This window comes from Prunus persica, chromosome G6, assembly GCF_000346465.2.
Source record: "Prunus persica cultivar Lovell chromosome G6, Prunus_persica_NCBIv2, whole genome shotgun sequence".
Classification (NCBI taxonomy): Eukaryota; Viridiplantae; Streptophyta; class Magnoliopsida; order Rosales; family Rosaceae; genus Prunus; species Prunus persica.
This window is the reverse complement of record NC_034014.1, coordinates 5907659-5934371: the sequence shown is the minus strand read 5'-3', so window position 1 is coordinate 5934371 and position 26713 is coordinate 5907659. Positions and strand designations below refer to the sequence as shown.

The window sequence follows — 26713 nt, the reverse complement described above, 5'->3', positions numbered from 1 at the left end:
TTAGTACGTGTTTCGTCAACTTAGTTAAATTATCCCGTCGGTAGGCGACTGTCCTCAGTAAGTGGTCCACTCTGGAGGGATAAGTACCTACAAAAGGACACGTTCGGTAAATCCTTGGGGTACCGGTGCGGTACCGGCCGAAGGCTCTCCGATGCTTAAGTAAGTACGGATTTAGTAAAGTTAACTGACAGATCACACGATAGCGTACCGATAGTTCTGATCTCTCCCTTTTGGGGATATGGGTCTCCTTATATAGGCCTTGGGAGGTGTGCACTGTGCTCATATTTCCGATGTGGGACTCTGGACATGGATTGTGAGCATGACACGTGTCTGATGGCAAAAAGGGCCAAACTTGATGGCTTCGGTAGGGGGAATGCCGAAGGGGTTCTGTGATCAGTATCGATCTCGTCCACGTGTTCAGTGGTCATAGGCCGTTTATTTACGGTATAAACATATTCTATCTAAAATGGGAGAAGGTATGGAATAATGCAAGCATGTTTCTTCAATTATTAATAACATACACAAATTAGTAAAAATATCAAATAATCTGTAGCCATAGAAAAAAAAAAGTCGAAATAACGTGTAGACCTCTTCAGCATCAACAGTTTCATTTGCTTATCACCAAAAAAAAAAAAAACAGTTTCAATTGCCGCCATGGAAAACGGGTTATATCTTCTTATGTGGGACATGTTGATGTTGAACAAAATCCAAGTTAAAACAATATGAAAAGTTATTACTATCACATAAATCACACGTATTAGATAAACTTAAGCATTATGTGCTCTCGACAAGGAAAAGTGTGATTTGCTCATAATTAAAAGCTTAAACTTAACATTTTTGAGTTTGTGGTTCCTTCTTTTTGTCTTAATTTATAAATGAATCATTTGAATTAACTATATGTTGTCTTTCATCTTAAGATGTGTGTTATGTATAATCCATCATCCTTCATGAATGTGTAAATAATTTGAATACAAAACTTACAAGGCATCGTTTCACATTAATCACTGCTTTCAATGTCAATTCTTACAAAAGAAAAAAAGATTGCTTATCTATTAAAAAAGAAGGGAAAGAAAGTCTTTGTGGGGGCAATTGGCAAGTGGGCCTAGAAATAGTATTATATGAAGGCCACCGAGAGTCCAGCAGTGGAGTGGAGGTGCTTCTTTCGGTTGGCAAATGTAAAACCTACCGTCTATTTGCCGAACTTTCTTAAACCCACCAAAGTCGCACACAAAACAAAAACCGCAAAAACTAATGACATAAAATATCTAGGGAAGGGAGGGACGCGGCAATACACAATTGGCAAAAGCAGAAAAACAAAAACGAAAGGAGATTTAAATAAGTCATGAAAATCTACATATATATGCCAATTGCCAGCATATGATCTCATTCTCACGTTTCTTTTTCAACTCGTCTTATAGGCTGTGCAAAATGCCTGAATTTTCGCATGGAATTAAGCACCCAAAAAAATTTGTGTTTTGCCATTTATTTGGAGTGCTGGTATTTTTTTCTTACGTGTCCTATTTTTCTATTCATTTTATCGTCGTGGAATTTAAATTCATTTATTTGGGATGGAATTAGCAAAAACTTTTTATTTATTAAGACAATCATTAACCTTAGTCTAAAAGTCAAGAACACAAGTCTTAAATGCACTCGCATAATTCGGAGTGTTGGGCTGACTTTTGATCTAGGCCCACACATTCTTGAGATTCAGAGTATGCAAGCAGGCTTGAAACAGTAAAAGTCCATTTATGCAATTCGAAAAAACTGGTTAAGCCCAAATTTTGGATTTTCAATTAAATAATTAAGCAGCCTTAAATTTTTGAACCTCAACTTTGCTGAGTGCTACTATTTATGTTGTGATGAATTTCATTATATATATATATATTTTGGAATAAAATTAGCTCCTTAAAACTGAGAAGGAGCTCATCCTCAAAATAAATGGACTATGATCAAATTTGGAACCCATGGAGGTTACTGACCGACCCCATTGTTCCTGCCTGTTTTAATGTAACTGAAGTTCACGTTACAAACATATATCAATGCCTTTTCAAGCAATGGCAAATAAGTTAAGTCTTAATCCATAAATATTAAATAGAACCAAACACATCCGTAAGGATTCACCTGATTTTCTGAGTTATTACAATCATGTCTTTAAATTTCAAATTTTGCACATAGTATTAATCTGTTCCGGAGAGTATTGATAGTTTAACCATAATATTATAAGGCGTTTGGTGTTGTTCCAAATAAATAATATGACTAAAAATATTTAAATTTTAAGAAAATATGATTTCATCCAAAAAAATTAAAAGCCAGCTGTTTTTTAAAATTAAAGCTGTTAGTCCAGCAATGTAGCCGGAAGAGAGGAGGGGAGAGATGACAACTAAAAAATGGGCCCATTATACACCCCGGTAGATGCTCTAATATGTATACACATGTGTGCTTGTGTTGGCCTTATGTGAGACAATAAGGATTAGTTTCGCACCAGGAAAATATGGTCTTTGTTGGTCAAAACTCAAACTTAAAAAATCAAATTTTAATTTATTTATTCTAAATTCATTCAGCATTCAGGGATTGGTATGGATACTCTTGGGCTTCAGCAAGTGGTGATGCTTTTGCATCTGCGACATATTAGATGTTCTTTATTGTTAATGCCATCGGAAGATCCTCCAATATTCTTTTTTATGTTCTTTCGTGGTTGATGCAACTTGGTGGTGTCATGGTGGAATTGCACAATATTTATAGGTTTATTTAATTTTTTATTTTTGAGGATATTTATGTTTATTTAAGTACGATTTTAACTATAGTAGAAAACTTTTATAAAAATTGATATTTATAAATCTATGGGCTAAATTTTAGCTATGAACGATAAAAATTACTTTCTTTTTCTTTTTAATTCGATTAGTATGCCATAAAATAAAATGAAAAATGCAGATTTGGACTTAGTGAAGTTTATTAAAACAGATATATTCCCCTCGTTGCCTGAGTTCGAATCCCCCTCCCTTCGTGATTCGGAACTTTAATAAAGAGCGTGGAAGTGATGGTTGAGGGACTAGCGTCGAAGTTTGAGAGCTTCCTTCCTTCCCACTTTCATTCAAGTTTGAGTATCGGCTGAGTCTCTGAGATGATGAAGATGATGACGGCAACTGCATCTTCTAATGGCAGCAAAGGTATGCTTTCTCTTCACTCTACTGTTGTTGTTCTCTTCAACGATTACTCAGCCTTGTTTCATTTTCAACCCTCAAATTCGAAGCCAAATAAATCTAGAAACACCCAGCCAAAGCAGTTTGGTGTGAGAGACCCAACCAGAGTCAGAAATCTTGAGCATGCTTTCAATGTGTTCGATGAAATGCTTCACATGCGTCCTCTGCCTTCAGTTGGCCGTTTCAATCAAATCTTGGGTCAAGTTGTGAAATTGAAACATTATTCGGTCGTCATCTCTTTCTACAACCAAATGGGTCTGTTTGGAATTGGTTCTAATGTTTGTACTCTAACTATTGTCATTAATTGCTTTTGTCATCTCAACCAAATGGGGTTTAGTTTTTCTGTCTTGGGACAACTCTTTAAATCTGGGTTTGAACCAAATGTCTATACCTTCAACACTCTAATCAACGGCTCTCTTACCGAGAATAGAGTGGCTGAGGCTGCAGAAATTTTCAACAAAATGATGAAGGCAGGTAATTGTAAGCCTGATGTGGTTACTTTCGGCACACTAATAAAGGGTTTCTGTAGAATGGGTAACAACAGTGCAGCTATTCAGTTGCTTAGAAGGATGGAGGAAGGAGCATGCAACCCTAACCTGGTTGCCTATAACACGATAATTGACAGTCTTTGTAAGGATACATTAGTTGTTGATGCACTGAACCTCTTCTCTGAAATGATGAGCAAGGGTATTGCCCCAAATGTCATTACCTATACATCCCTTGATTCATGGAGTTTGCAAATTAGGAGAGTGGAAAGAAGCTACGAGGTTGTTGAATGAAATGGTGAGTAGAAATATCTTTCCAGATGTGCAGACCTTCAATGTCTTTGTAGACACACTTTGTATGGAGGGGATGGTTGGGGAAGCTCAAACTGTGGTCGAAATGATGATTGAAAGAGATATTGAACCTAATGCGGTTACATACAATTCACTTATGGATGGTTACTGTTTACGAGGAGAAATGGACAAGGCGAAAAAGGTTTTTGAACTGATGCTTTGCAAGGACTCCATGACTAATGTTCGTAGTTATAGCATATTGATAAACGGATATTGTAAGTGTAAAAACATTGATGATGCCATGATGCTTTTTCGGGAAATGTCTCGTAAGGGAATGGTTCCTCATACCATCACTTATACCACTCTTATGGATGGTTTCTGCAAACTGGGGAGAATACGTGATGCACATAAGTTGTTCTCTCAAATGCAAGGTTGTGGCCATCTTCCTGATGTTCAAACTTATGCAGTTTTACTGGATGGCCTCTGTAAAACCCAACAACTTCCTATGGCGATGAAACTTTTTAGAGTGATGGAAGGAAAGAAGTTGGATATTGATATTGTGATTTACAATATTCTGATTGAAGGTTTGTGCATAGCTGGAAAAATTGAATCTGCACTGGACATTTTCTATGGTTTATCATCAAAAGGACATCAACCTAATGTCAGGACATATAATATAATGATCAGTGGGTTTTGTAATGTAGGCCTAATTAGTGAAGCGGAAAAGTTGGTTGGAGAAATGGAAGAGAATGGATGTTCTCCAGATGATTGCACCTATAATACAATTATCCGAGGGATTATCAATAGTAATGAGACATCGAGGGCAATGGTTTTTATTCAACAAATGGTGGAGAGGGGTTTCTCTGCGGATGCATCAACTATGGAATTGATTGTTGATTTATTGTCTAAAGATGATGTAGATCCGGCTTTGTTGCCATTGATAAAAGAAACATCGCGAAGTTAATTTGGAACTTTGAAATGGCTGTACCCTTGGCAACCATGAATGTACTGTTCGTCTTAGAATGGTTGACGGTGCTTGAAGGTATGCCAGTGAAGTAATTCTTTTGAACTGAGCTTATAGTTAGAGCAGAGTGTAATTACCCAGTATCTCTTGCAGACTCGGTTTTGAATCAAGAAGTTTTGTGATAATTGGTCACTCATTTTACCAATACATAGAAATTCTATGAATATAATTATTAGAATATCAAAAATTGCTCATGCTTGTTAATAGAGTCAGTGTTGCAGCCCAATGTTGACGCTCCTCTTCCTTTGTAAAATTGCCTCCAATGAAGAACTTGGAAAGCTATTTTCATGGATTTTGAGATTTGCCAATTGCCAATTAATATAGGCAAAAAGTCCCTTTTGGTTCCTGTAGTTTGCCAATTTTATCACTTTGGTCTTTGTCGTTTCAATTTGATCAATTTTGTCTCCGTGGTTTCAATTTGAAGCAATTCAAAGACAATCCTCAATTTCCATCAAATTTTTTTAACTTCTATTAGTTTTGGAGGGGCAATTCAGTCCACAAATTATTTTAAAAAATTATTCAATAGGAAAATACGATATATCGTCATGGTCCAGCTGCTTAAACAATGAGAATTTGGGATTTGAGGTTTGGTTGGTGAATTGAGTTCTAAGTTTTGGCCAAGCTACTTCAGATCCGATGTGCGACGACTCTTCATGGGTTCTGTCTTTATTGAATTTTCTTTTTCTATGCAGTTATAAGTATCCTGCTTTTGTCAAGACACAGAATAGCCATAGAACTTGGTAAAATCCTGACATCCTTTTCTGTCTGGGGTTCAAAATTTGTAGGTGCTAGCTCTTGAGATTTTCAGGTTTCTGGGTGGCCTTTTTTTCTTTCTTTTTTTTCCTTTCTCTTTTTGGCTACTTCCGCTTCATGGGTGATCTTAAGATAATGCAACTTGTAAGAAACTTAAGATATTTGTAAACTAGTGGACGACCTATTAAATATTATAGTTATATATTTCCATTCTAACAGTTTCACTATTGAATTTTCTTTTCAAATGTCGAAGTGACTTGAACACCAGCTTTACTTGTGTTAGGGGTATTCGAAGCGATATTAGGGAGGGGGAATCGAAATAAAATATCAGATAAATGCTCTTAATCACTTAAACTACAAGTTTTTTGTAAGATTTTCAAATGTGAACCAAAGTTTCGATAAGTATTATTAGTAGCCTGCCGCATATTTACACCTATAAATCATTGTTGGCTTGCGTATTGAAAGAATCTCTTCAAGCTATTCAAATGTGGTCTAATATTACTTCTAACATTTTTCTTCTCTTCATGTGAATGCATTCACAAATTTGGTTTTCATGTTCATGCACGTACATCAAGCTTATTGTCAACTGTTTATAAAAGCAATTATAATTACAGCAAATGTATATATATATGGAAGCCATTGATCTCCATAGGAAATGTCGTGGCTATCTTAGCTGGGTCTTTAGTCTTCAACTTGCTTAGCTATTAATCAAGTCAACTCCTTTCCTTTGCCAGAAAATCACCAGCAGCCGTTGAGGATCCCTAGAATCAAATGAATGGAGAGCTGTAACAAAAGTCAAAGTCAATACAGTTAGGATCTGGTGTGTTTTAGCCGAGGAGCTTCACCTATACTCTCAAATCAGTTAGTGCTCCGTCAAGAGAAAACCTTTAAGCCAAAAAAAATAAAGCACTCTGCAATTCTATTCGGTCTAGCTTTAGTACTTTTTGGTCTCATGTGAGCTCGAACTCACCTGATCTCCACCAATGGAGTAGACATTTCCAGCCGACCCATCTCCTTAAAACACGCCACGTGGCATTATTGGCCAGGAAGAGCTCCATAAGTCAAAGCCCTTAATCCAAGGGTCAGAACCCAACCCACTATCACTAAGGTTCATCTTAATTCCTAAGTACTTATATCATATGTGCCTCTTCCCATATTGCTCCTCAGTGCTCGGTCAGCTCACCATGGCTAGCTCCATAGTACTGCTGTTGCTCCTCATTGCTCTAGCTCTTCTATCTGTATCCGCTAATCGTGAGTAACGCATTTACTAATTACGTTTTTTGTACTATACTTATATACGATCACATTTCATCTCTCGTAACTATTACAAGATATGTGATCAATAAGTACATTACAAATGACATTACAATAATTTTCATTTATCATGCGCCCTTATCATATCTCATGTGAATTTCTTGAGAGAGATGTAATCAGTAATAGTGCTAGCAATAACCCAACTTTTTTGTGCTTAATTATCATTCTTACGTGAATGCATGCATTATATCCAAACTAATTTCTATTTGCTTGCTACATTTGTAGTTGTTAGCATCGATTGTGGGTCATCGGATTCCTACACAGATGAAAATTCAATAAAATGGGTAGGAGACGACGACTTTGTTCAAAATGGCGAGTCCCAAGTGGTGCAAACCACCAATGGAGTGTCTAACGTAATGGGCACCTTGAGGGTGTTTTCAACTAGGAAAAAAAACTGTTACTCCATCAAAGCAGAAAAGGGCTCTCAATTTCTTGTGCGTGCAAGTTTTTATTATGGAAACTATGACAAAAAGTCAGCTCCTCCTAGCTTTGATCTTCAATTGGATGGAAACTATTGGAACACCATTCAAACTTCAGCTGAAGGTGTTGTGTATTATGAAGTTATATATATCACGAAAGGTGATTCTATAGAGCTTTGTCTTGCTCAGACGCAGCCTAACCAGCTTCCGTTCATATCGGCGATTGAGATCCGGGGCTTGGCCTCGGACATGTACAACCATGTCGATTCGGAATACGCCATGCTTCTCACAAGAAGGGTTGCTTATGGTGCAACTGAAGCTATAAGGTATATATGCTACGCTACTCACCTACTTTCTCTTTGCCTTCTTAGAAAGAGTGTGCGACGTTTCTTTTTCCCTCCTTTTGTTTTGCCTAGATAAAGAGTGAAATGTTATAAGGGTTAAAAGCGTTTTTCAGATGAGCTGAACTACTTTTGGTTGTGCGGGGTATAAAAACAAAAGGTCCTTATGAGTTATTAAAGCACTTTTTATTGCTTTCTAGAAAACCACATACTGTACTTAGTTCTTTAGGAAATTCTTATAAATGTTTTTTTTAAAATTTTTTTAAATAAACTACTTGCATTTTAATGAAATTAAAATTTCAACGTACTTCTAACAAAAGCGATTTTAGCAAGCATTTTGACGCCTTTTTTTTTGTTTTATGTAGATGTTATAAAGTTTTAATAAGTACAATATGCAAATTAAGGACCTTAAGATTATTGGTCAGGGTCAAGCCTTTGTAAACATGGTACTTAAATGCTATATTCAATCCCTCAATCCAATTCTCAACTGACTTGGCCAAACTTAATCAACTTAACCCAAGCTTAAGAATTGTGCGATCACTAACCTAATATTCTTGAATTCTTTTTTATTTCAATCTGACTTTAATTTCCTGATATTAAATATTTCAGGTATCCAAGTGATGATTTTGATAGGATTTGGGATGCAGTGGAGGTTGGCAATGGACTAGTAAAAGTCACAACTGATGCACAAACTATTGATACATCTGTGCCTGATCAGCCTCCTGTAGCTGCTTTCCAGTATGGAATAACAACCTCAAAAACTTCTGAAGCAATACTTCTGGTCACTGATCTTCCACCCGTTGAAGTTCCCATCTACATCATCATGTACTTCTCCGAAGTAACCGAACTTGATTCGACCCAAACCCGATCCTTCGAGATCTACATTGACGGCAAGTCTCACTTCGACCCCATTGTTCCAGCCTATGGAAGTGTCGTTGAGATGTCCATTACCAACATAAGTGCTTCTTCAAACACTTCCTTCTCTTTGGTGGCTACTTCGGACTCCACGCTTCCTCCTTTGATCAATGCCATGGAAGTTTATTATGTCAGCGGTCCGATCACGGATGGAACTGATAGCAAAGATGGTTGGTAATCTAGTCCTTAATTTTTTTATTATATCTCACACACACAATTATGATGTTGTAGGTATTCAATCCTGAGAACTCTAGTTTACAAGTCAAAATCCTTTTCTATTGGGCTAAACTCCGTTAATAGACATTTTCTAGTTATTAAATTAAAAATAATGATAATTTTTCCCTTGTGGCTTTGCTTTTGATCTATCAGTGGCAGGTTTAGCTACGTTGCAAGATAAGTTTAGCACACTACAGGAATGGACTGGTGACCCATGCCTACCGTCCCCATTTACATGGGATTGGGTCAATTGTTCTGCTGACGACACACCCCGCGTCACAGCACTGTAATTATTTATTTATTTCTTTACTTAATTTTTTCATATTAATAAAATACATTTATTATAATTTGTAATGCATTTGAAACCTTCAGATATCTGAGTGGCTTTGGTCTCTCTGGGCAACTCCCAGAATTCAGCTCTTTGGATGCTCTTCAGACAATGTAAGTTGCATAAGAAAATAAATAAATTGTAAATTGCAGAAAACCTATTTTATTTTTTTGTTACAAAATTCTAATTATGTCACTTTTGAATTATTTTTTGAAATGCAGAGACTTGCACAACAACAGCTTGAGTGGATCCATTCCTGACTTTCTTGGCACCTTACCTAATCTAAAACAACTGTGAGCTTTTCCTAGAAAATTTCTCCTAGCATATGATATTCCACCTAATTAATTTCTGCATAATTAACCAGAAATTTTGTCCATCTATTAGGAATTTGGCAGACAATAAACTCAGTGGACCCATACCAACCACAATTTCAAACAATAACAAGCTGAAGTTAGTGTAAGTATAAGCTCAGGTTTTTTTTGTAGGACATTTTTTATTGAGAGTGGCGACAACCATACTAAACTCACACACACTATACCGATGCTAGGACTCGAACTCAGGACTTTTCTTGGGGAAACGATTGCGTCCTTTATAATTTTTTCTCTATTCTTTTATTATTTGCCTTGTATTCTCAAATTTGGATTTTTTAAAAAAATTATTTAAAAATTATTTCTTTTTTGCTTTTTTGGGGGAAAAAGGTCGTCAGGCAACCCTAATCTGTGTGCCTCTGGTGGGTCCTGTAAGACAGTAGTTGATAACAGTGGAGGCCCTTCTTCTGGTAGCAGCAGCAAGAAGAAAAACAGCAAGCTACCATTAATTCTTGGAATTGCAATTCCAGCTTTCTTTGTTTTCTGGGTTATTGTGGTGATCTTTGTCTGTTCTATGAGCCAAAGTAAAAGGAGAAGAGCAGCTGCCATAGCAGCAACCAATGCAGGTCAGCACACAACTTATAATCTCCATTCAATTGCATGTGTATTTACATAGCTTTTGTAACACGTTATTTTTAACTAGACCGCGCATGTCATTCAACTTATCACGTTAAAATTAAGTTTCCGTCCACATTTTTGTCAGTAATGTTTGGTATTGTGACACATATTTTTGTGCATTTTAGGACAAAACGGTGGGGCCAATATGCCTAATGGCCTACCACCACAAGGAGCACCAATGAACCCACAGATGATGGGTAAATTTGGAGAAGTTATGATGAATCAGTTTGCAGGCAATGATGAAGACCAAGGAACACCAGAGCAAGGAACACCTGAGCAAATAAGAAATCAACAGGTTGAAGAAAGGCCACTACAGTATTGAGTTGCTCAAGTTCCCTTTTTGTTTATATGGTTGTTATTGAGCCAAAATTGTATTCATGATTAGTTGTGTCTGAAATTTCTTAAATATGTTTCCCACCATGATCCACAAGAACTATCAAATAAATTGAGTGTTGCTAAACGAATTCTAAAATTAATTGAGTACATCCTACTATCAAACTACTTATTGAATTACTAATTTACCATAATATAAAATGACCAAAAAAGATATATTAAATTGTGAAACAAATAAAATTTTAATAAATACACCCACTATATTCAACCCTTATCAGATGTAGAAAAATTTTCGTATTGCTTGGTGCTCACGAATAGTGCAACGAGTACTAGTTTAGGATTGGTATTACGAAATTAAAGATTTTGATGAAACCCAAAATCTGAAAAGAGGACACAAATTCATGTAAAAAGAGAAACCTGGTTTAGAATTGGTATTAGAGTGTTGTACTAGGGCTATTTTTGGTAGTTAAATAGGGTGTACTTAGTTAATTTTACATTTTGATTAAAATATTATGGTTAACTTAGATTATAAGGTGTACTCAGTTAATTTTAGGGTTCGTTTAGCAGCACTCAATAAATTTGCATTTCACAAGCTACAAGCACGATGCTAGAATTTCTGAACGTTGCTCTCCGCTAAAACATAATCTTGCCCTCTGAACTCCATCTTGAATCACTCCCAAATGAGCATTCAGAACCAATCAAGGGTTAGACAATTTCACCATGTTCTTCACAAAATTATTACAAATAAAAAAAAAATGAAAAGAAGTTGTAGAAGGCCCCTTAATCAAAGGCTGGTTTTTGCCGAAACTGCAAAGTCTTGGTCAGCTGAAAAATCGGATTATATCAGTCCAAATACCCTGCTTCTCTCTAATAAATTTAACAACCTTAAAAGAGTAACATAGAAATTTCTCTATCATGATCACAGGATATCCCCCAATGATATCTTTATATAACCAAGTCTGTATACCGCAAAATAACGTAAACACGCAGAGTCAGTCAATTGCACAATGTTTGTGAAAGAAACTTAAAAAGACCTGCGTACAAAAAAACAAGCCAATTGTTTCAAAGATGTTACGATTATCGGTAAATTTATATCTACTGCTCAACATTGTCACATGATGGATTTAGAGATGACAGATATAACACATCCATGGTTGCCAGAGGTGGAAGAGCTTCAATGTTTATTGGGATGGTCAGAAGATCTGTTCAACTTTAACTGAGGCAAATTAAGTTCATAATTCTCTTTTTGCATCAATGGCAACAATGCAGGATCTACTTTATCTTTAACCAATAGATCAACTATCAATTCTGTAGTCCATGCATCTGCTGAGAAACCCTTCTCCACCATTTGTTGAATAAGTCCTGTCACCGTTACTGTCTCATTGTTATTGATAAACCCTCGAATAATTACGTTGTAGGTCCAACCATTTGGAGAACAACCTTTCTCTTCCATTTCGATAAGCAGCTTTTCTGCTTCACTTGTTAGGCCCCCAATACAGAGTCCATTAATCATTATGGTATATGTCCTTACATTCGGTTGAAGCCCTCTTGATGATAAACTACAAAAGAGTTCCTTTGCAGATTCAATTTTTTCAGCTATGCACAAACCTTCAATAAGAATAGTGTAAATCACAATATCTGCATCCAACTTCTTGCCTTCCATCTCTTTAAACAGTTGGATTGCTGTAGAAATTTGTTGGTTTTTACACAGGCCATCCAGCAGAATAGCATAAGTTTGAACATCTGGAAGTTGACCACAAGCTTGCATCTCTGAGAACAACTGTTGTGCATCACCTAATTTCCCCACTTTGCAACAACTGTCAACAAGAGTGTTATAAGTAACGATATCCGGAACCAGTCCCTTACAAGTCATTTCCCGAAGTAGCATCATGGCCTCATCCATCATCTTATGCTTACAATATCCATTTATCAATGTGTTGCAACAAACAACATCAACCATCGATCCCTTGCTAAGCATTAGTTTAAAAACTTTTCCAGCCTTGCTCATTTCTCCTCGCAAACAGTAACCATCCATAAGTGAATTGTATGTAACCCTATCAGGTTCAATATCTCTTTCAATCATCATTTCGACCACGCCTTCTGCTTCCCCAGCCATCCCCTCCTTACAAAATGTGTCTACCAAGACACTGAATGTGCACACATCTGGAAAGATATTTTTACCCACCATGTCATTCAACAACCTTGCAGCTTCTTTCCACTCACCTAATTTGCAAACTCCATTAAGCAAAGAGTTATAGGTAATGACATCTGGGGAAATACCCTTGCACATCATTTCTGAGAAGAAGTTTAATGCATCATCAACTAGTGTATCCTTACAAAGACTGTCGATGATTGTGCTATAGACAACTAGGTCAGGCTTGCAAGCTCCTTCCTCCATCTTCCTAAGCAATTGAATAGCTGCACTGTTGTTACCTTTCATGCAAAAGCCCTTAACTAGTGTGCCATAAGTAACCACATTAGGCTGACAATTACCTCCCGCAATCATTTTGTTGAAAATTCCTGCTGCCTCCGCCACTCTATTCTCGAGAAGAAAGCCGTTGATTAGAGTGGTGAAGGTAAAGACATTTGGTTCAAGACCAAGTTTGAAGAATTTTCCCAGTACAGATAAACTAAACCCCATTTGGTTTAGATGACAATAACAATTTATGAGAATGGTTAGGATACAAACATCATGTCCAATTCTCGACACAACCATTTGGTTATAGAATGAGATGACGGCCGAGTAATGTTTCAATTTTGCAACTTGACCCAAGAATTTATTGAAACGGACAACAGAAGGCAGAGGGCGCATTTGAAGCATTCTATCGAACACATTGAAAGCATCCTCAACATTTGTGATTTTGGGTAAGTCTCTTTTTGGCTGCTCTAGTTGGGTTCTTGTAGATTTGATCGGTTTCGAAGGTTGAGAGTGAAAGAAAGCAAAGTAATTGTTGACGAAAACGAGAAAACTGGAGTTAGAGTGAAGACAATTCATACCTCTGCTGTTCCAGCAATAACAAGAAGAAGAAGTAGCAGCAGTTGTAGTCCGTATCATCATCTTCAGCATCTCTGAGTAAAAGGGCGCTCAAACCTCCCTCCAACTGGTTTCCTCGAGAAAGCTCAAGTCTGTGTTATCATGAATTCCACAAAAACTTTCCTTTTTCTAAACTTGGATAAAAAGTTCCGTACCTTTCGTTTAGGAGTCCTCATCGTTTAGTGTTAAGATTTATCTTTTACCATGCCTCCTTCTTTCTTTTCTTTTTTTCATTATTTTCAGTAAGGGTTAGTTCTTTTCTACATTTTCTTCAGTGTTCAGTATTTACAGTTTAATGAACGAGTACAATTTGGGGAGGTTTGATTGAAAGAAAGAGCCACTACAAACTAAGATATAACGATATGTATGCTTGAAATGCGTAACAAATAAGCAGTCATAAGTAAATGTGTTTAGTATTAGATACACAGGATAATTCCTGAAGTCAATGTGTTTGGAACAATCTAAACAAAAGCGATGTAATGGCGGTTGAATTTGCCCCGGAAAACCTTTGTCAGTGGAAAAAGCATTTGAAACCAGACTGCTGGTGGAGGCAATGCCATTAAGGTCATGTTTAATCTGTAAAGTTGGCTCAAGGAAATGGAGCCAATATTTGGTGAAATTTCTCATGTTTAATCTGGAAGCTTGGGAAGTTTAGTGTGCCAATCTCATGGTGAAATTTCGTTACGATTTTTTTTTCTTCTTTTGTCCAATTGAAGAAGATTTGTGAAACAATAAACGATAAAGAAAGCAACAACACCAATCATATAAAAATGCATCATGGATTATTATTAGACACTTACAATGCCAACATCAGTATTGTTAATTACTAGTAATTTTTGCTAAAACACACACAAACAGTTGCTTCACCAATAGGCACACATTCAAACCTCATGACATCATCCTTGAGTTCATCCTTACATGAAGCTTCACAATTTTCCGGATGGCAGTTGGACTCTTCAGGAGAACGACATATGTGAATCCTCAACAACGTGTTGCGCCATAGCCAAAAATTACATAATCACCAAAGCAAATAAAAGTCTAAAAAGCGTTGCAGCCATTCCTTTTATTCAGAATGAACAAAATTAAACTTACTTCAGTGTGGCTGAATGAGAGAAAACTCTTGATGGTTTTTACTTTAGTCAGTGTTGTCAAGTGTTTGTAATGTAAAGGGTTTTTATAATTTAAAAATACTGGTATAGCCGCGCGGCTATACTATTTATCAAAAAAAAAAAGGACCCGCTTGCGCCATTTCCCCACGTGTCAAAACCAGTATAGCCGGGCGGCTATAATAAAACATGAAAAAAGACTGGCCACGTGTCAAAAATTGTATAGCCTCGTGGCTATCCTATTTTTAAATAATACAAACCGTAATATGACCGGACGGCTATACTATTTTTATTATTAAAAATCTAGTATAGCCGCACGACTATACTATTTATAAAATATATATATATAAAGAGGACCCGCCTGGGGCCAGGGCCCATTTCGTCACGTGTCAAAACTAGTATACCAGCGCGGCGATACTTTTTTTGATAATAAAAAACAGTAGTGTAGCCGGGCTGCTATACTATTTTATTATAAAAATATCCGCATATAGCCGCTCGGTTATACTCTTTATAAAACATAAAAAAATAGATGACCCGCCTAGCGGCTAGCGCCCATTTTGGCTATGTATCAAAATAGTATAGCCTACGGCTATACTATTTTTTATAATAAAAACTGTAGTATAACCGCATGGCTGTACTACTTTTATTATTATAAAAAATCGTATTGAAGTAGATTTACTTTTTTTTCTTTTTTTTAAGGCATGGTCTAAAACGACGTCGTTTTGGCCACACAAATTTTTTTTTAAAAGCACGATGCGCCTGCACATAGCAACCAAACACAGAAAGTTCGCTCAGGCATTCTCTCATACAGGTGGTGGACACCTTCAAGACAGAGCAGAGGGGCAAACTCAGCTCCATGGATTTTTCTGACAAGGGGAGGTGCAACTACACCTCCTTGCGCCTTTGTATGCACGCCACAAGGTTGAAATCTGTCCCAAATTTAAGGATATTTTCCCATACCTAGGTAGCCTAGCCCCAACCCTTCTAAATGACTTTCTTTTTTATAAACAAAAAGAAGATTCTCTCTTCTTTTTCTTCTTAATTGGTGTTACTATTTGGATTTTTTTTTAATTTTTTTTATAATAGTGGAAGAGAGAGTTGCAAAACTATGTCCTTATGTTAGGCCATATTGGCACTCAAAAAAAATTGTGCCCCGTTTTTGGGTAATTATTTGCTTTCATTTTCATAAAAACTAATTTGCATTTAGTGGTAAAAGTAAAACCGATTCAAAGTTTTAGTTATAATTTTGAAAAAAATCAATTTGATATTTTCACCAATTTCATCATATCCAAAAATAATAGTTTGTTTCCACAACTTAGCCTCCACCTAATCAACCACCCCCACCATCAAATTATTGTCACGACAAATCCCAAAAGACCACCATCATACAAGCGAGTCACTAGCGGATATAAGAATGTTTTAAGAGAGAGGCTCAGTGCTGGATATTGAAAACCACAGTTTAACCAAACCAAACCACTGATATTTACACATAATAAATAAAATATTATTATAAGTAATATATTATATATTATATATAAGTAATATATAATATATTATTGTATACCATTTTTTATAATAAAAAATCCTGGTATAGCCGCCCGGCTATACTATTTAATTAAAAAATTAATAATAAAAAAGGACCCTCCTAGTTGCATTAGTTTGTACCTTATAGATATTAATTTGCAACATATCTAAAATAGATATTAATCTTCCACTATATGATATTTTAATATAATTTTTATGACATATGTTATTCTTATTCAATAATATGTGAGAATTATTTGTATAAAACATGAATTTTATGTGTCTTATTGAAAATTTTGTACAAAATAGTGTATAAAACATTAGAAATACGTACAATACGACTATTATATGTTTGCTTTTCAAAGAAAACGTAAGACGTGTATAGAACACGAATGTATTGTTGAAAAATATGTACCAACATACATATATATATATATACCCCTTCTATTGAGGGATCCCTCAAATAATTTTATTTGAGGGACGCCCTTTAGGGTACCCTACAATTTTTTTCCCAATGATCCAAACAATCTATTTTTTAGGTTTTCATTCATAGATCATCCTTACAAAAAATTAGACAAATCGGAAACCTTTTCGACATCCAATTGTGTCTTACAAAATCAATAAACACGGTGCTTCAAGAAAATGCTAAAATTTCAATAACTTAATTGAGTGGTCAAATGATATCGGATTCAAGTGATTTTTTGTAGAAATGATCTTTGAATGAGTATCTACAAAATAGAAGGTTTAGATTAGTGAAATACAATCCGGAGTGGGGCCTACAAGGGGTGTCCCTCAAATAAGCTTATTTGAAGGATCCCTCAATGGAAGCTCTCTGTGTATATATATATATATATATATATATATATATATATATGCATACATATGTAAAAGACTATAGCCGCTCGTCTATACTATTTATTAAAGACAACTTATAAAATAAAATTTTAAATTAAAAAAAACCAATAACCCTTCCCTGCTATTCTATTTTTAAAAAAAATTAGAACAAAAATCAAGTATAGCGCCTATACTATTTTCTAGCTTTTGGCTTTGAATTTCATATTGTGTGTGAGAGGGAAAAAAACGGTTCTATTCTATTTTAACCCAGCTGAATTTGGGACAATACTATTTTTATTATTGAAAAATCAGAGTATAGCCGGGCGGCTATATTATTTATTTTTTTAAAAAAATGAGACCCGTCTGAAGCCCATATCGCCACGTTTCAAGGCTAATATAGCAGCGCGGCTATATTATTTTTATTATAAAAAATATCCAAGTATAGCCGTGCGGCTATAATAATTATAAAAAATTAAAAAACAAAAGGACCCACCTAGCTATACATAATTTGGTCAGACAATGATCTAATTTAGCTGCAACTTCTTATTATAAAGCTCACTTACTATGCATTTGTCTTGATTTGAAAATGGTTGATGCCATCATTGTCATATAATATCTTGCAATACCATTTAAGCTTTAGTTCATTGAAAATTTACACAGGTTCTGCATTGTAGTTTTGCACAAACAACATTGCAGCATTTTCTGAAACTGCATTGCAGTTTTGGTAATTACAATTGGATTTTTACTCTTTCCTTCGTCTTCAACCTCACCAATTTGAAGAGTAGAGGCTACTCATATGAGGAATTGGGTGGGCAAGAGAAGAGTAGAACTACCCAAGAGTAAGGGAACTCAAAATTGGACTTTTGGAAATTGCATTGCAGGTTTCATTTAATTACAATTGGATTTTTGTTCTTTCCTTGGCCTTCAACCTCACCAATTTGAAGAGTAGAGGCTACCTAGATGAGGAATTGGGTGGGGCAAGAGAAGAGTAGAACTACCCAAGAGCAAGGGAACTTAAAATTGGACTTTTAGAAACTGCATTGCCAAAAACAAAGTATTTTACCAACATGTCTTGAATTAAAAATATATATATTGTTTTGTTTTGTTTAACTCTAGAGCTGAGCATTTTTGCCCAAACTCAGCATTGCAGTTTTCGTTTATGCATTGCAAATTCCATTTCTGTATTGCAGCTTCTGTTTATGCATTGCAGTTTCCGCTTCTATATTGTAGTTTCTGTTTCTGCATCACAGTTTCCACTTTAGTACTTTCATCTTGGTTCCTCCATTTTTCTTTAATAAAATTAATTTTTGTTTTTGTAGTTGTTTTCAATTTTTATTTTTTTTAACATAATTGATATCTACATTGTATTTTTGTTGCATTTTTTGTTTTTATTTGCAGTTTTTGTGTGAATAAGTGTTGAAATGATTTTATATATATATATATATATATATAAACCGTAAATATTGTATAACTGAATAAATATTACAAAATAAAGTTTGGTGTAGTGGTTTGTGAGTGAGCCTTCCTCCTTTGAGGGTCAAGGTTCGAGTCCTTTTAATGACACAAAATCTTCTTCTTTTTTTTTTAAGTGAAACTGAGTTGGTCCCCTACAGATGGTGGCAAAACAGCAATGGGCGGTGGTGGCGATGGCCGACGGTGGTGGTTGGCTAGATATGGACATGTGGCATAGTATGCTTGCTTTAGAAGGAGTGGTATTGTGTGTAATTTTGATATTTTTTAATAATATTTTTGTAAAATTAGGTACTACATTTTGGTCTTTGGCCTTATGCTAATTAGATGAAATTGTATTCCTAATACCTAATCTTCCAAATTAGTAAACTATATTGTATTTTAAAACTAAAGCTCCCTACAAACCGTAGTACAGTCGGACGACTATACCATTTTATTATAAAAACATCGAAAAAAATAACAGAGGACCCGCCTAGGACTAGCGCCCATTTTGCCACGTGTCAATACTAGTATAGCCGGGGGGCAATACTTTTTTTGATAATAAAAACTGTAATATAGCCGAGTGGCTACCTAGCGGCTAGCGCTCATTTTGCCATGTGTCAAAATAGTATAGCCGTTTGGCTATACTATTTTTTATAATCAAAACTGTAGTATAGCCGCACAGCTATACTACTTTTATTCTTATAGCCACACGACTTTTTTTTTCTTTTTTATAAACAAAAAGAAGATTCTCTCTTCTTTTTTTTTTTTTCTTTCCTTCTTTTTCTTCTTAATCGGTGTTACTATTTGGTTTTTATTTATTTATTAATTTTTTTATAGTGGAAGAGAGTTTTGCAAAACTATGTCCTTGTGTCAGGTCCTATTGGCACTCAAAAAAATTTGTGCCCTATTTTTGGATAATTATTATTTTTCCATTTTCAAAAAAACTAATGTGCATTTAGTGGTAAAAGTAAAATGGATTCAAAGTTTTAGTTATAATTTTGAAAAAAAAAATCAATTTGATATTTTCACAATTTTCACCAATTTCAACATATCCAAAAACAATAGTTCGTTTCCACAACTTAGCCTCCATCTAATCAACCACCCCCACCATCAAATTATTGTTATGACAAATCCCAAAAGACCACCATCATACAAGCGAGTCACTGGCGGATACAAGAATGTTTTAAGAGAGAGGCTCAGTGCTGGATATTGAAAACCACAGTTTAACCAAACCAATCCACTGATATTTACACATACTAAATAAAATATTATTATAAGTAATATATAATATATAAGAAGTAAAAAATAAAAGTAAAAACCTTTATCCTGCCACCAATATGCATGCCTCTGACAAAACAAAAAAAAACACGCATCTGTCTCCATCCCTCATTCTCTCTATCTTTTATCTTTTTCTTTTTTCGTCTTCTTCTGTTTCTGTCTCTTTTTCTTTTCTTTTCCTTCTTTTTCTTCCTCTTCTTTTGTCTCTGCCTTTTTCTTCCTCTCTTTGTCTCTATCTTTTATTTATTTATTTTCCTTCTTCTTCTTCTTCTCTTTTTTATTTATTTTTCTTCTTCTTCTTCTTCTATGTTTGTCTCCATCTCTCTCTCTCTCTCTCTCTATTTTTTTTCCTTCTTCTTCTTCTTCTTTTCCTCTTCTCCTCATTTTTTCCTTTTTCTTTTCTTCTTTGGTCTAAACCTCACACCGAGGCAATCCAAACCGTTCAACCGGTTAACCAAGATCTCCAGTTAACTAGAGGTAGTGGTTCGACGTCGGTGCCGAAATTGCTACATCGAAGAGCTCCAATTCAGTGGACAGTTTGGAGTCAAACCCGAACCAATCCAGACTGAGCTCACCCTTAAAATATACTATATATTAGAGATTAATTGAATTTGTAAAACTACGCAGAAAGATATTGGCCATTTGTATCATCTTATCAAAACTATTGTAGCGAAACATGGGTTACCTTGCACTTACCATACCTTGACTCAATAAGGCATGCTTCTTCAAGTTTAAAACCAAGGAAGGACTTCGTCTCCGTCTCCGTCTCCAAGTCATTGATATTCAAATTGAGATTTGGGAGCATTGTGCAATCTTCAAATTGGGAGGCTTCTGTTTTGGGCGACAGTAAGACTCCCATCAAGTAATTGGTGGGTGCTAGAGTAGAAGGGCAAATCTAGCACCTCTATGGATTTTTCCCAGCGAAGTTGAACCTCCTTGCGCCTTTGTGGGTTCGTCAATGCAAGCGACCCATTACTAGTAACACCAAATTGTCCCCAACCTAACCACTTAAAAATCCCAATAGGTGTGGGGTTTTATCACAAAAATTTCTTACTGTTATTGGTAGTTTAATCACTCAATTATATATTGTATTTACTTTCTCAAGTTTCCAATGTGGGAAATTACATTATTCAACATATCCATGGCCACTCGAACCACAACCATCACTATCAAACTTCGTAACTTAAACCACAATTACCACCATAGATCCAATGGAATTCACAACCACCTAATTAAACCCAATCGGCACCACCACTGTCACATCCCAGGATCGGTTCCGCCGTAGCACGATATTGTCTGCTTTAGGCCCTCATCTCTGCCCTCATGGTTTTGTTTCTAGTAGCTCACGAGTAACTTCTCAGTGGGTTACCCATTATGAGATTGCTCGAGCCCAAACTCACTTAACTTCAGAGTTTCCATGACTCTGAAGTCAGTGAGCTCCCAAAACGCCTCGTGCTAGTTGGAGGTGAGCATGTATATATAAGACACATCACCCCATCTCCATTGGTTGATGTGGGATGTTACAATCGACCCTCCTTAGGAGCCCAATGTCCTCGTCGCCACACTCGCACCACATGACAGAGTAGCTCTGTTACCAAATTGTCACATCCCAGATCAGCTCCGCCGTAGCATGATATTATCCGCTTTGAGCCCCTTCTATGCCCTCACAGTTTTGTTTCTGGGAGCTCACGAACAACTTCTTAGTGGATCTCCCATCCTGAGATTGCTCTAGCCCAAACTCGCTTAACTTCGGAGTTCCCATGCCTTCGAAGCCAGTGAGCTCCCAAAAGGCCTCGTACTAGATGAAGGTTGACATGTACATATAAGGTACATCACCCCCTCTCCGTTGGTCGATGTGGGATGTTACAACCACCACTATCACCATTGACGCCACTATCACTACCATAAACACTTATACCCAATCGAATGACCCTTATTATCGTCAAACCAACAGAACCAATCTAACTATTAAACCATCACCGACCATCGAACAATAGAACTAGAGGGAGATCATCGAATTCGAGAAAGAACTAGATAAAGATTAAGAGGAAAAGTGAGAAAAAGAGAGCAAGATGTGGATGAAATTGAGTGAGACTCTACGAGCGGGTGATAAATTTTTTTGGACGAACTACAGAAAACCCTCCAACCTATAGGGTCATTTACGAGTTCATACCTGATTTTGAAGACATTTACAAGTACATACTCAACGTCACGGAACCTTACAATTTGGCTCTCCGTTAGTGAGATCGTCAGAAAATTCGTTATCTGCCTACGTGGCATTTGTGAAACCTATTTTTTAACTGACATGGACTCCACATAAGAAATAAAATAAAATAAATGAAAAACAATAAAAAAAATCTAAAAATACAAAAAAAAAAAAAAAAAACCTCATCTTTTCCCATTTCCCCTGCCTTCCAGCCTGACCTCCAACCCACCCTCCCCACAACTCTGCCCCACCTCCATTAGATCTGACTTTTTCCAACTTAGATCAAGTCGCCATTTCTCTCTCTCTCTCTCTCTCTCTCTCTCTCTGTGTGTGTGTAACATCCCACATGGACTAACGGAGAGGGGGTGATGTGCCTTATATATACATGCCCGCCTCCATATAGCACAAGGTCTTTTGGGAGCTCACTAGCTTCGGAGTCATGGTAACTCCGAAGTTAAGCGAGTTGGAGGCTAGAGCAATCCCATAATGGGTGACTAACTAGGAAGTTGCTTATGAGCTCCCAGAAACAAAAACCGTGAGGGTAGATATGGGGGCCCAAATCGGACAATATCGTGCTACGACGGAGCCGATCCCGGGATGTGACACATACCCTCTCTCTCTCTCCCCCCCTTGGTTTCACCCATAGGCGTCTTGTATGGTCACTCAAGCTTGTGAACTTTGTTCATTGATTCAAATTTACAGATCTGCAACTATGCTTGTTCTTTGATTGTTTTTTGTTCTTTTTTTTCTTTCTGTTTGAGTATCAAGGATCTGGTTGCACGGCCCCAAACCTCTTATTCGAACACGGGCTTGTGCCACCCAGATCTAAGCAACAAGTCGAGTCGTGTCCGTACATTGATGAGGTCGATGAGGGTTTGGATCGGGATGGCTTCGCTAGGTAGGGGGTTTTGAGGAGAGAACATATATATATATATATATTTATCAATCAGAGTTGGTTTTGCTTGCTCCAATGACAGAATACTCGCTCCCTAAGGATTCTTATTTTCTTGGATTTGACAGCTCAACTTAGTAAGTTACCAATCCCTCACTTTTTCTCTATGGTTTGATTTCATTCTTTGATGCTTCTCAGAAAATCATAATTGATCTTCACACTGTAAGTGGTCAGTGGTTGGTGGTTGGTCTTAATTACATCAAAATGAACAGCAACTAGTTGCTAATAGATGAATTTGGTTTTATTTGATGTTTGAATATTGCAGGGGTTGTGGATGAAGAGAATGTGGAGCCACAAGGTCACTCGCAACCGCTTGACCCTTTTAGCTATGGACTCTGTTCAAACATCTTTGGAGATCTAGAGTGTTTTGATTGGGCTACAATGGCGGTTGGATGGGTGACTGGTGGGTTTATGGTTGGGGATGGGGATGGGGGAGGGATTAATGTTGGAGGAGAGATGAGAGAGAATGGGTGGTGGTTTGAGGGGCTAGAATGACTTGCTGGGTAGGGAGAGGAGAGATTTTTTTTTTTTTTCAATTTTCTTTTGAGTTTTAAATTTTAATGATTTTAAAATTAATTGTAAAAAGTAGAGAATTTTTTATATTATTTGTTTGTCCATTTGGAGGCCCATGTCATTAAAAAATAGAATCTACATTCGCCACATCAGCAATTAACAGATTCACTCGTAAATGTCCCCAAAATAAGGTATGAAGTCGTAAATGACCCTATAAGTTAAGGAATTTTATATAGTTTGTCCAATTTTTTTTTTTGGCTGTTCTCAAAATTTGTATTCTAATTAAACCACCAAATGCATTATCGATTATTGAAAACACAAAATTCATGCTTTTTTCAGCTTGCCCAAACAAATTCATGATTGTTTGATTTTTTAAATTTTATGTATTATTTTTTTCCATTTTAGTCATTAAATTTTTTGGCCAATAGACACAACTACAGTACTCTCTCTTAATACGCTCCACCGTGGCCCACCAAGGCCACCAAAGCCACCAGATCCAATAGGCCTCCAATCCTTAGGTCACAAAGAGAGGCCCACTCCATCCACACCTACTCGCCGCCGCATACAATTTTTCCTTTCCTCCTCCACTAAACTTTATCATCGAAAATCTTTCTTTCCTTTCATCTCTGACGTTCTCTCTCTCTCTCTCCTCTGGGCAATCAAACTCGCTGTTTGACTCAGACCGAACCCTCGCTATCGCTGATTTGCTCCTCAGGTACTCTCTCTCTCTCTTTCTCAGCGACCCTCGCTCTCTTGCCGAGTCGGAGTCGATCCCGACTCGTTCCGAGTTCGATCTCCAATCTTTCTGAGTTCGTTCCTCTTTTGTGGATCCTCGTGCCTGTGACTGAGCAAATTTAGGTTTTGGTGCCATATCAACTTAATTCTCTCTCCTAGGGTTTTTGAAAGTGGTTCTTTGTTTTTAAGATTTTAACATCAAATGACTGAGACTGCTGTGCTTTGCGCATTTTTGTTTGGCTGTCGAGAAATTCTGGACAAATGAAGAAACCAGAAAATAGTGGAATTTATGCTTTATGCTAGTTTTATATTCATTAAAATTTGTGGCTTACGTCGACCAAGCCTAACTATGGCGTGGAGATCCTTCCTTATTTTTCAAATTCTCTTTAGTCTCAGAAAACAAAGAATTCAACTCCTAAGTTACTGATTGTCTATGAATTTTTTAGGAACCGGAAATGGGATTAGGTTATGGACAGTTTTGAAACTAGATGAGTTAATCCTGGTGCAGCATGCTACTCCATTGATATGTTGTGTTTTCATATTGAAATGGGGTGATGTTTTCCACATTCTCTATGTCGTGAGTACTTGCATTTGAAACTGGGAAGCTGATGGTGAAGCCTGCGGACATATTAGAGAGTTGTTTAGGAACTCTGTTATTTGCAGATTTGGAATTGTTCACCTTAACATATTCCATAGCTTATTTTTTCTCTTTAAGGAAATTGAAAAGACCATCTCTGTGTGTATATACGTATCATCCTGATTTGTTATGTTGTTTAGTTGTATATAACCGTATTTTAATTGGTACTTGTATTTGCATATTGGAAGTGGAGGGTTCATAAAATTTTTGGACACTTCTTGTTGTTGGAGATTTTGCCTTAGTAACATATAGGTCTTGCAAAATGGAAGAAAAGAAAGAAGATATGGACTTTCTGTAAAGCTGATTTTAGTTAGTCAATTCCTTGCCTAATGAAACCGTGTTTGATGGAGTTTTAAGGTGATGAAAGACCTAAGATGTGTATGATTCTTATTACAACTGTTGTATTGATGTAAATTCTCTTATTCTTCTGTGTGTGTTGGTTGTTGTATCTCTCAGTAATTTTTTTTTGTACTTCAGTTGATGCCAAGTGTTTGAAATTTATAGATCAAACAGGCTGTTATGGATGCATCTGTTTTGCTTGATTGATAGTTTTGATTTGTGCAGTTATATTAGTTGCAGCATTGGGGTATTTTTTGACGAAAAAGGGCATTTGGGTGAATTTCATGCTATACTGGTTGATAGTTTCTTGACATCTCTTAATGATTTATTTATCTTTCTAGTCCTTAGTCTTATCTCTTACAACCATGTTTTCCTTTTCAGGCTATTGGTTATTTTTTCACGGAGAAGACCTTCATCAAGTTGTTCGTACAAGGGTTATTTCTCGGCAAGGAATGATTTTTGCATGACCTTTTGATGCTCATGCAATGTCGGGGTTACTTAATGTATTGTCTTTTGTCCACATAACTACTTTGAAGTAGCAAATTTTTAATAACATATCAAGAGTGTCTTCTTAACTCAGAATGCCTTTTTTTAATAAAAACAAATCGGTCTATTTGCATAATGTTTTGGATTGGTTAGGGATTAAACTCTGGTTTTTTTAAATTTTTAATATAAAGAAATGTTTGATTTATGTTTGTTCATGTAGATTTTCAAGCACTTTTCTGTGTGTTTTCTCTCTCTAAATTTTAACATTTCTCTGAGATGCTCTTTTGGATTTGTGCTTTCTTCGCATGTAGTTTAGGGGCAGACGATGATTGTGAATGTTTTTGTTTCTAAATCTGCAGCCTTTTCATGAATGTTTCTTTCTTTAGCGTTGGTATGTTTTGCATGATGGAGTATATTCTTTTGGGCATTATGTGAGAAATTTTTACTTTCAAACTATTTACTGTCAGGAACAATCTTGATTTAGTTTTGGTGATTGCAATTGTTTTGAGAGATTGTGTCAAATGTTGTATTCTGTATGGGTATTGTTGCAGTTGTGGGGTTTAAGAATTAAGATGAATATAAGAGTCTCTAGTGGTCTTATGTATTTGATGTTTTGTATTTGATGAATAATTTGTTCACGTATTATGTGAATTTTGCACAGTCTTCTCTAAACGGATCAGGCTCAAATCTTCCAGACAGTAGTGGGCGATTTGCCACATCTTTCTCTGGTCAGTCTGGTGCCGCTTCTCCTGTTTTTCATCACACAGGTGGGTTATTATTGCTGGATTTTCTTGTGTTTGTTTTAAAGTTAGTGGAATTGAAAGTTTCTTTATGCAGGAACTATTCAGGGGATTCATACATTCATGGAAGCTTCAATGTCCCAACATGCAGGTACATTAACATCAAGAAACTCCAACGTTAAATAATGTTCTTCTGGTGGAGTCCACAACCAACTGGAAGCCTTTCTGTGGACGGTCACATCAAATAATCCTCTGTGTGCTTTGTCTCAGGA

General features: G+C 36.3%; 3 protein-coding genes across 3 annotated transcripts in view; 2 read left to right on the top strand and 1 right to left on the bottom strand.

Moving 5' to 3' along the window:
* Positions 2612-10728, top strand: LOC18773620 (uncharacterized protein At1g24485). The gene is made up of 9 exons (XM_020567518.1): positions 2612-3167; positions 7293-7812; positions 8437-8912; positions 9112-9244; positions 9331-9399; positions 9508-9579; positions 9671-9742; positions 9985-10220; positions 10398-10728. Exons 1-9 carry the CDS (start codon positions 3122-3124, stop codon positions 10592-10594), a joined length of 1821 nt encoding a protein of 606 aa, XP_020423107.1. The 5' UTR covers positions 2612-3121; the 3' UTR covers positions 10595-10728.
* On the bottom strand, positions 11522-14041 carry LOC18775608 (putative pentatricopeptide repeat-containing protein At1g12700, mitochondrial). The gene has a single exon (XM_007206643.2). The coding sequence runs from the start codon at positions 13670-13672 to the stop codon at positions 11780-11782; it is 1893 nt and encodes a 630-aa protein (XP_007206705.2). The 5' UTR covers positions 13673-14041; the 3' UTR covers positions 11522-11779.
* Positions 24088-26713, top strand: part of LOC18773349 (probable NOT transcription complex subunit VIP2) — a 7463-nt gene continuing 4837 nt past the window's right edge. Inside the window, exons 1-4 of the mRNA XM_007208671.2 lie at positions 24088-24219; positions 25597-25718; positions 26363-26468; positions 26539-26624. Of these exons, the coding sequence (XP_007208733.2) occupies positions 25701-25718; positions 26363-26468; positions 26539-26624 (210 nt within the window). The 5' untranslated portion in view covers positions 24088-24219; positions 25597-25700. The remainder of the gene's footprint in view (positions 24220-25596; positions 25719-26362; positions 26469-26538; positions 26625-26713) is intronic.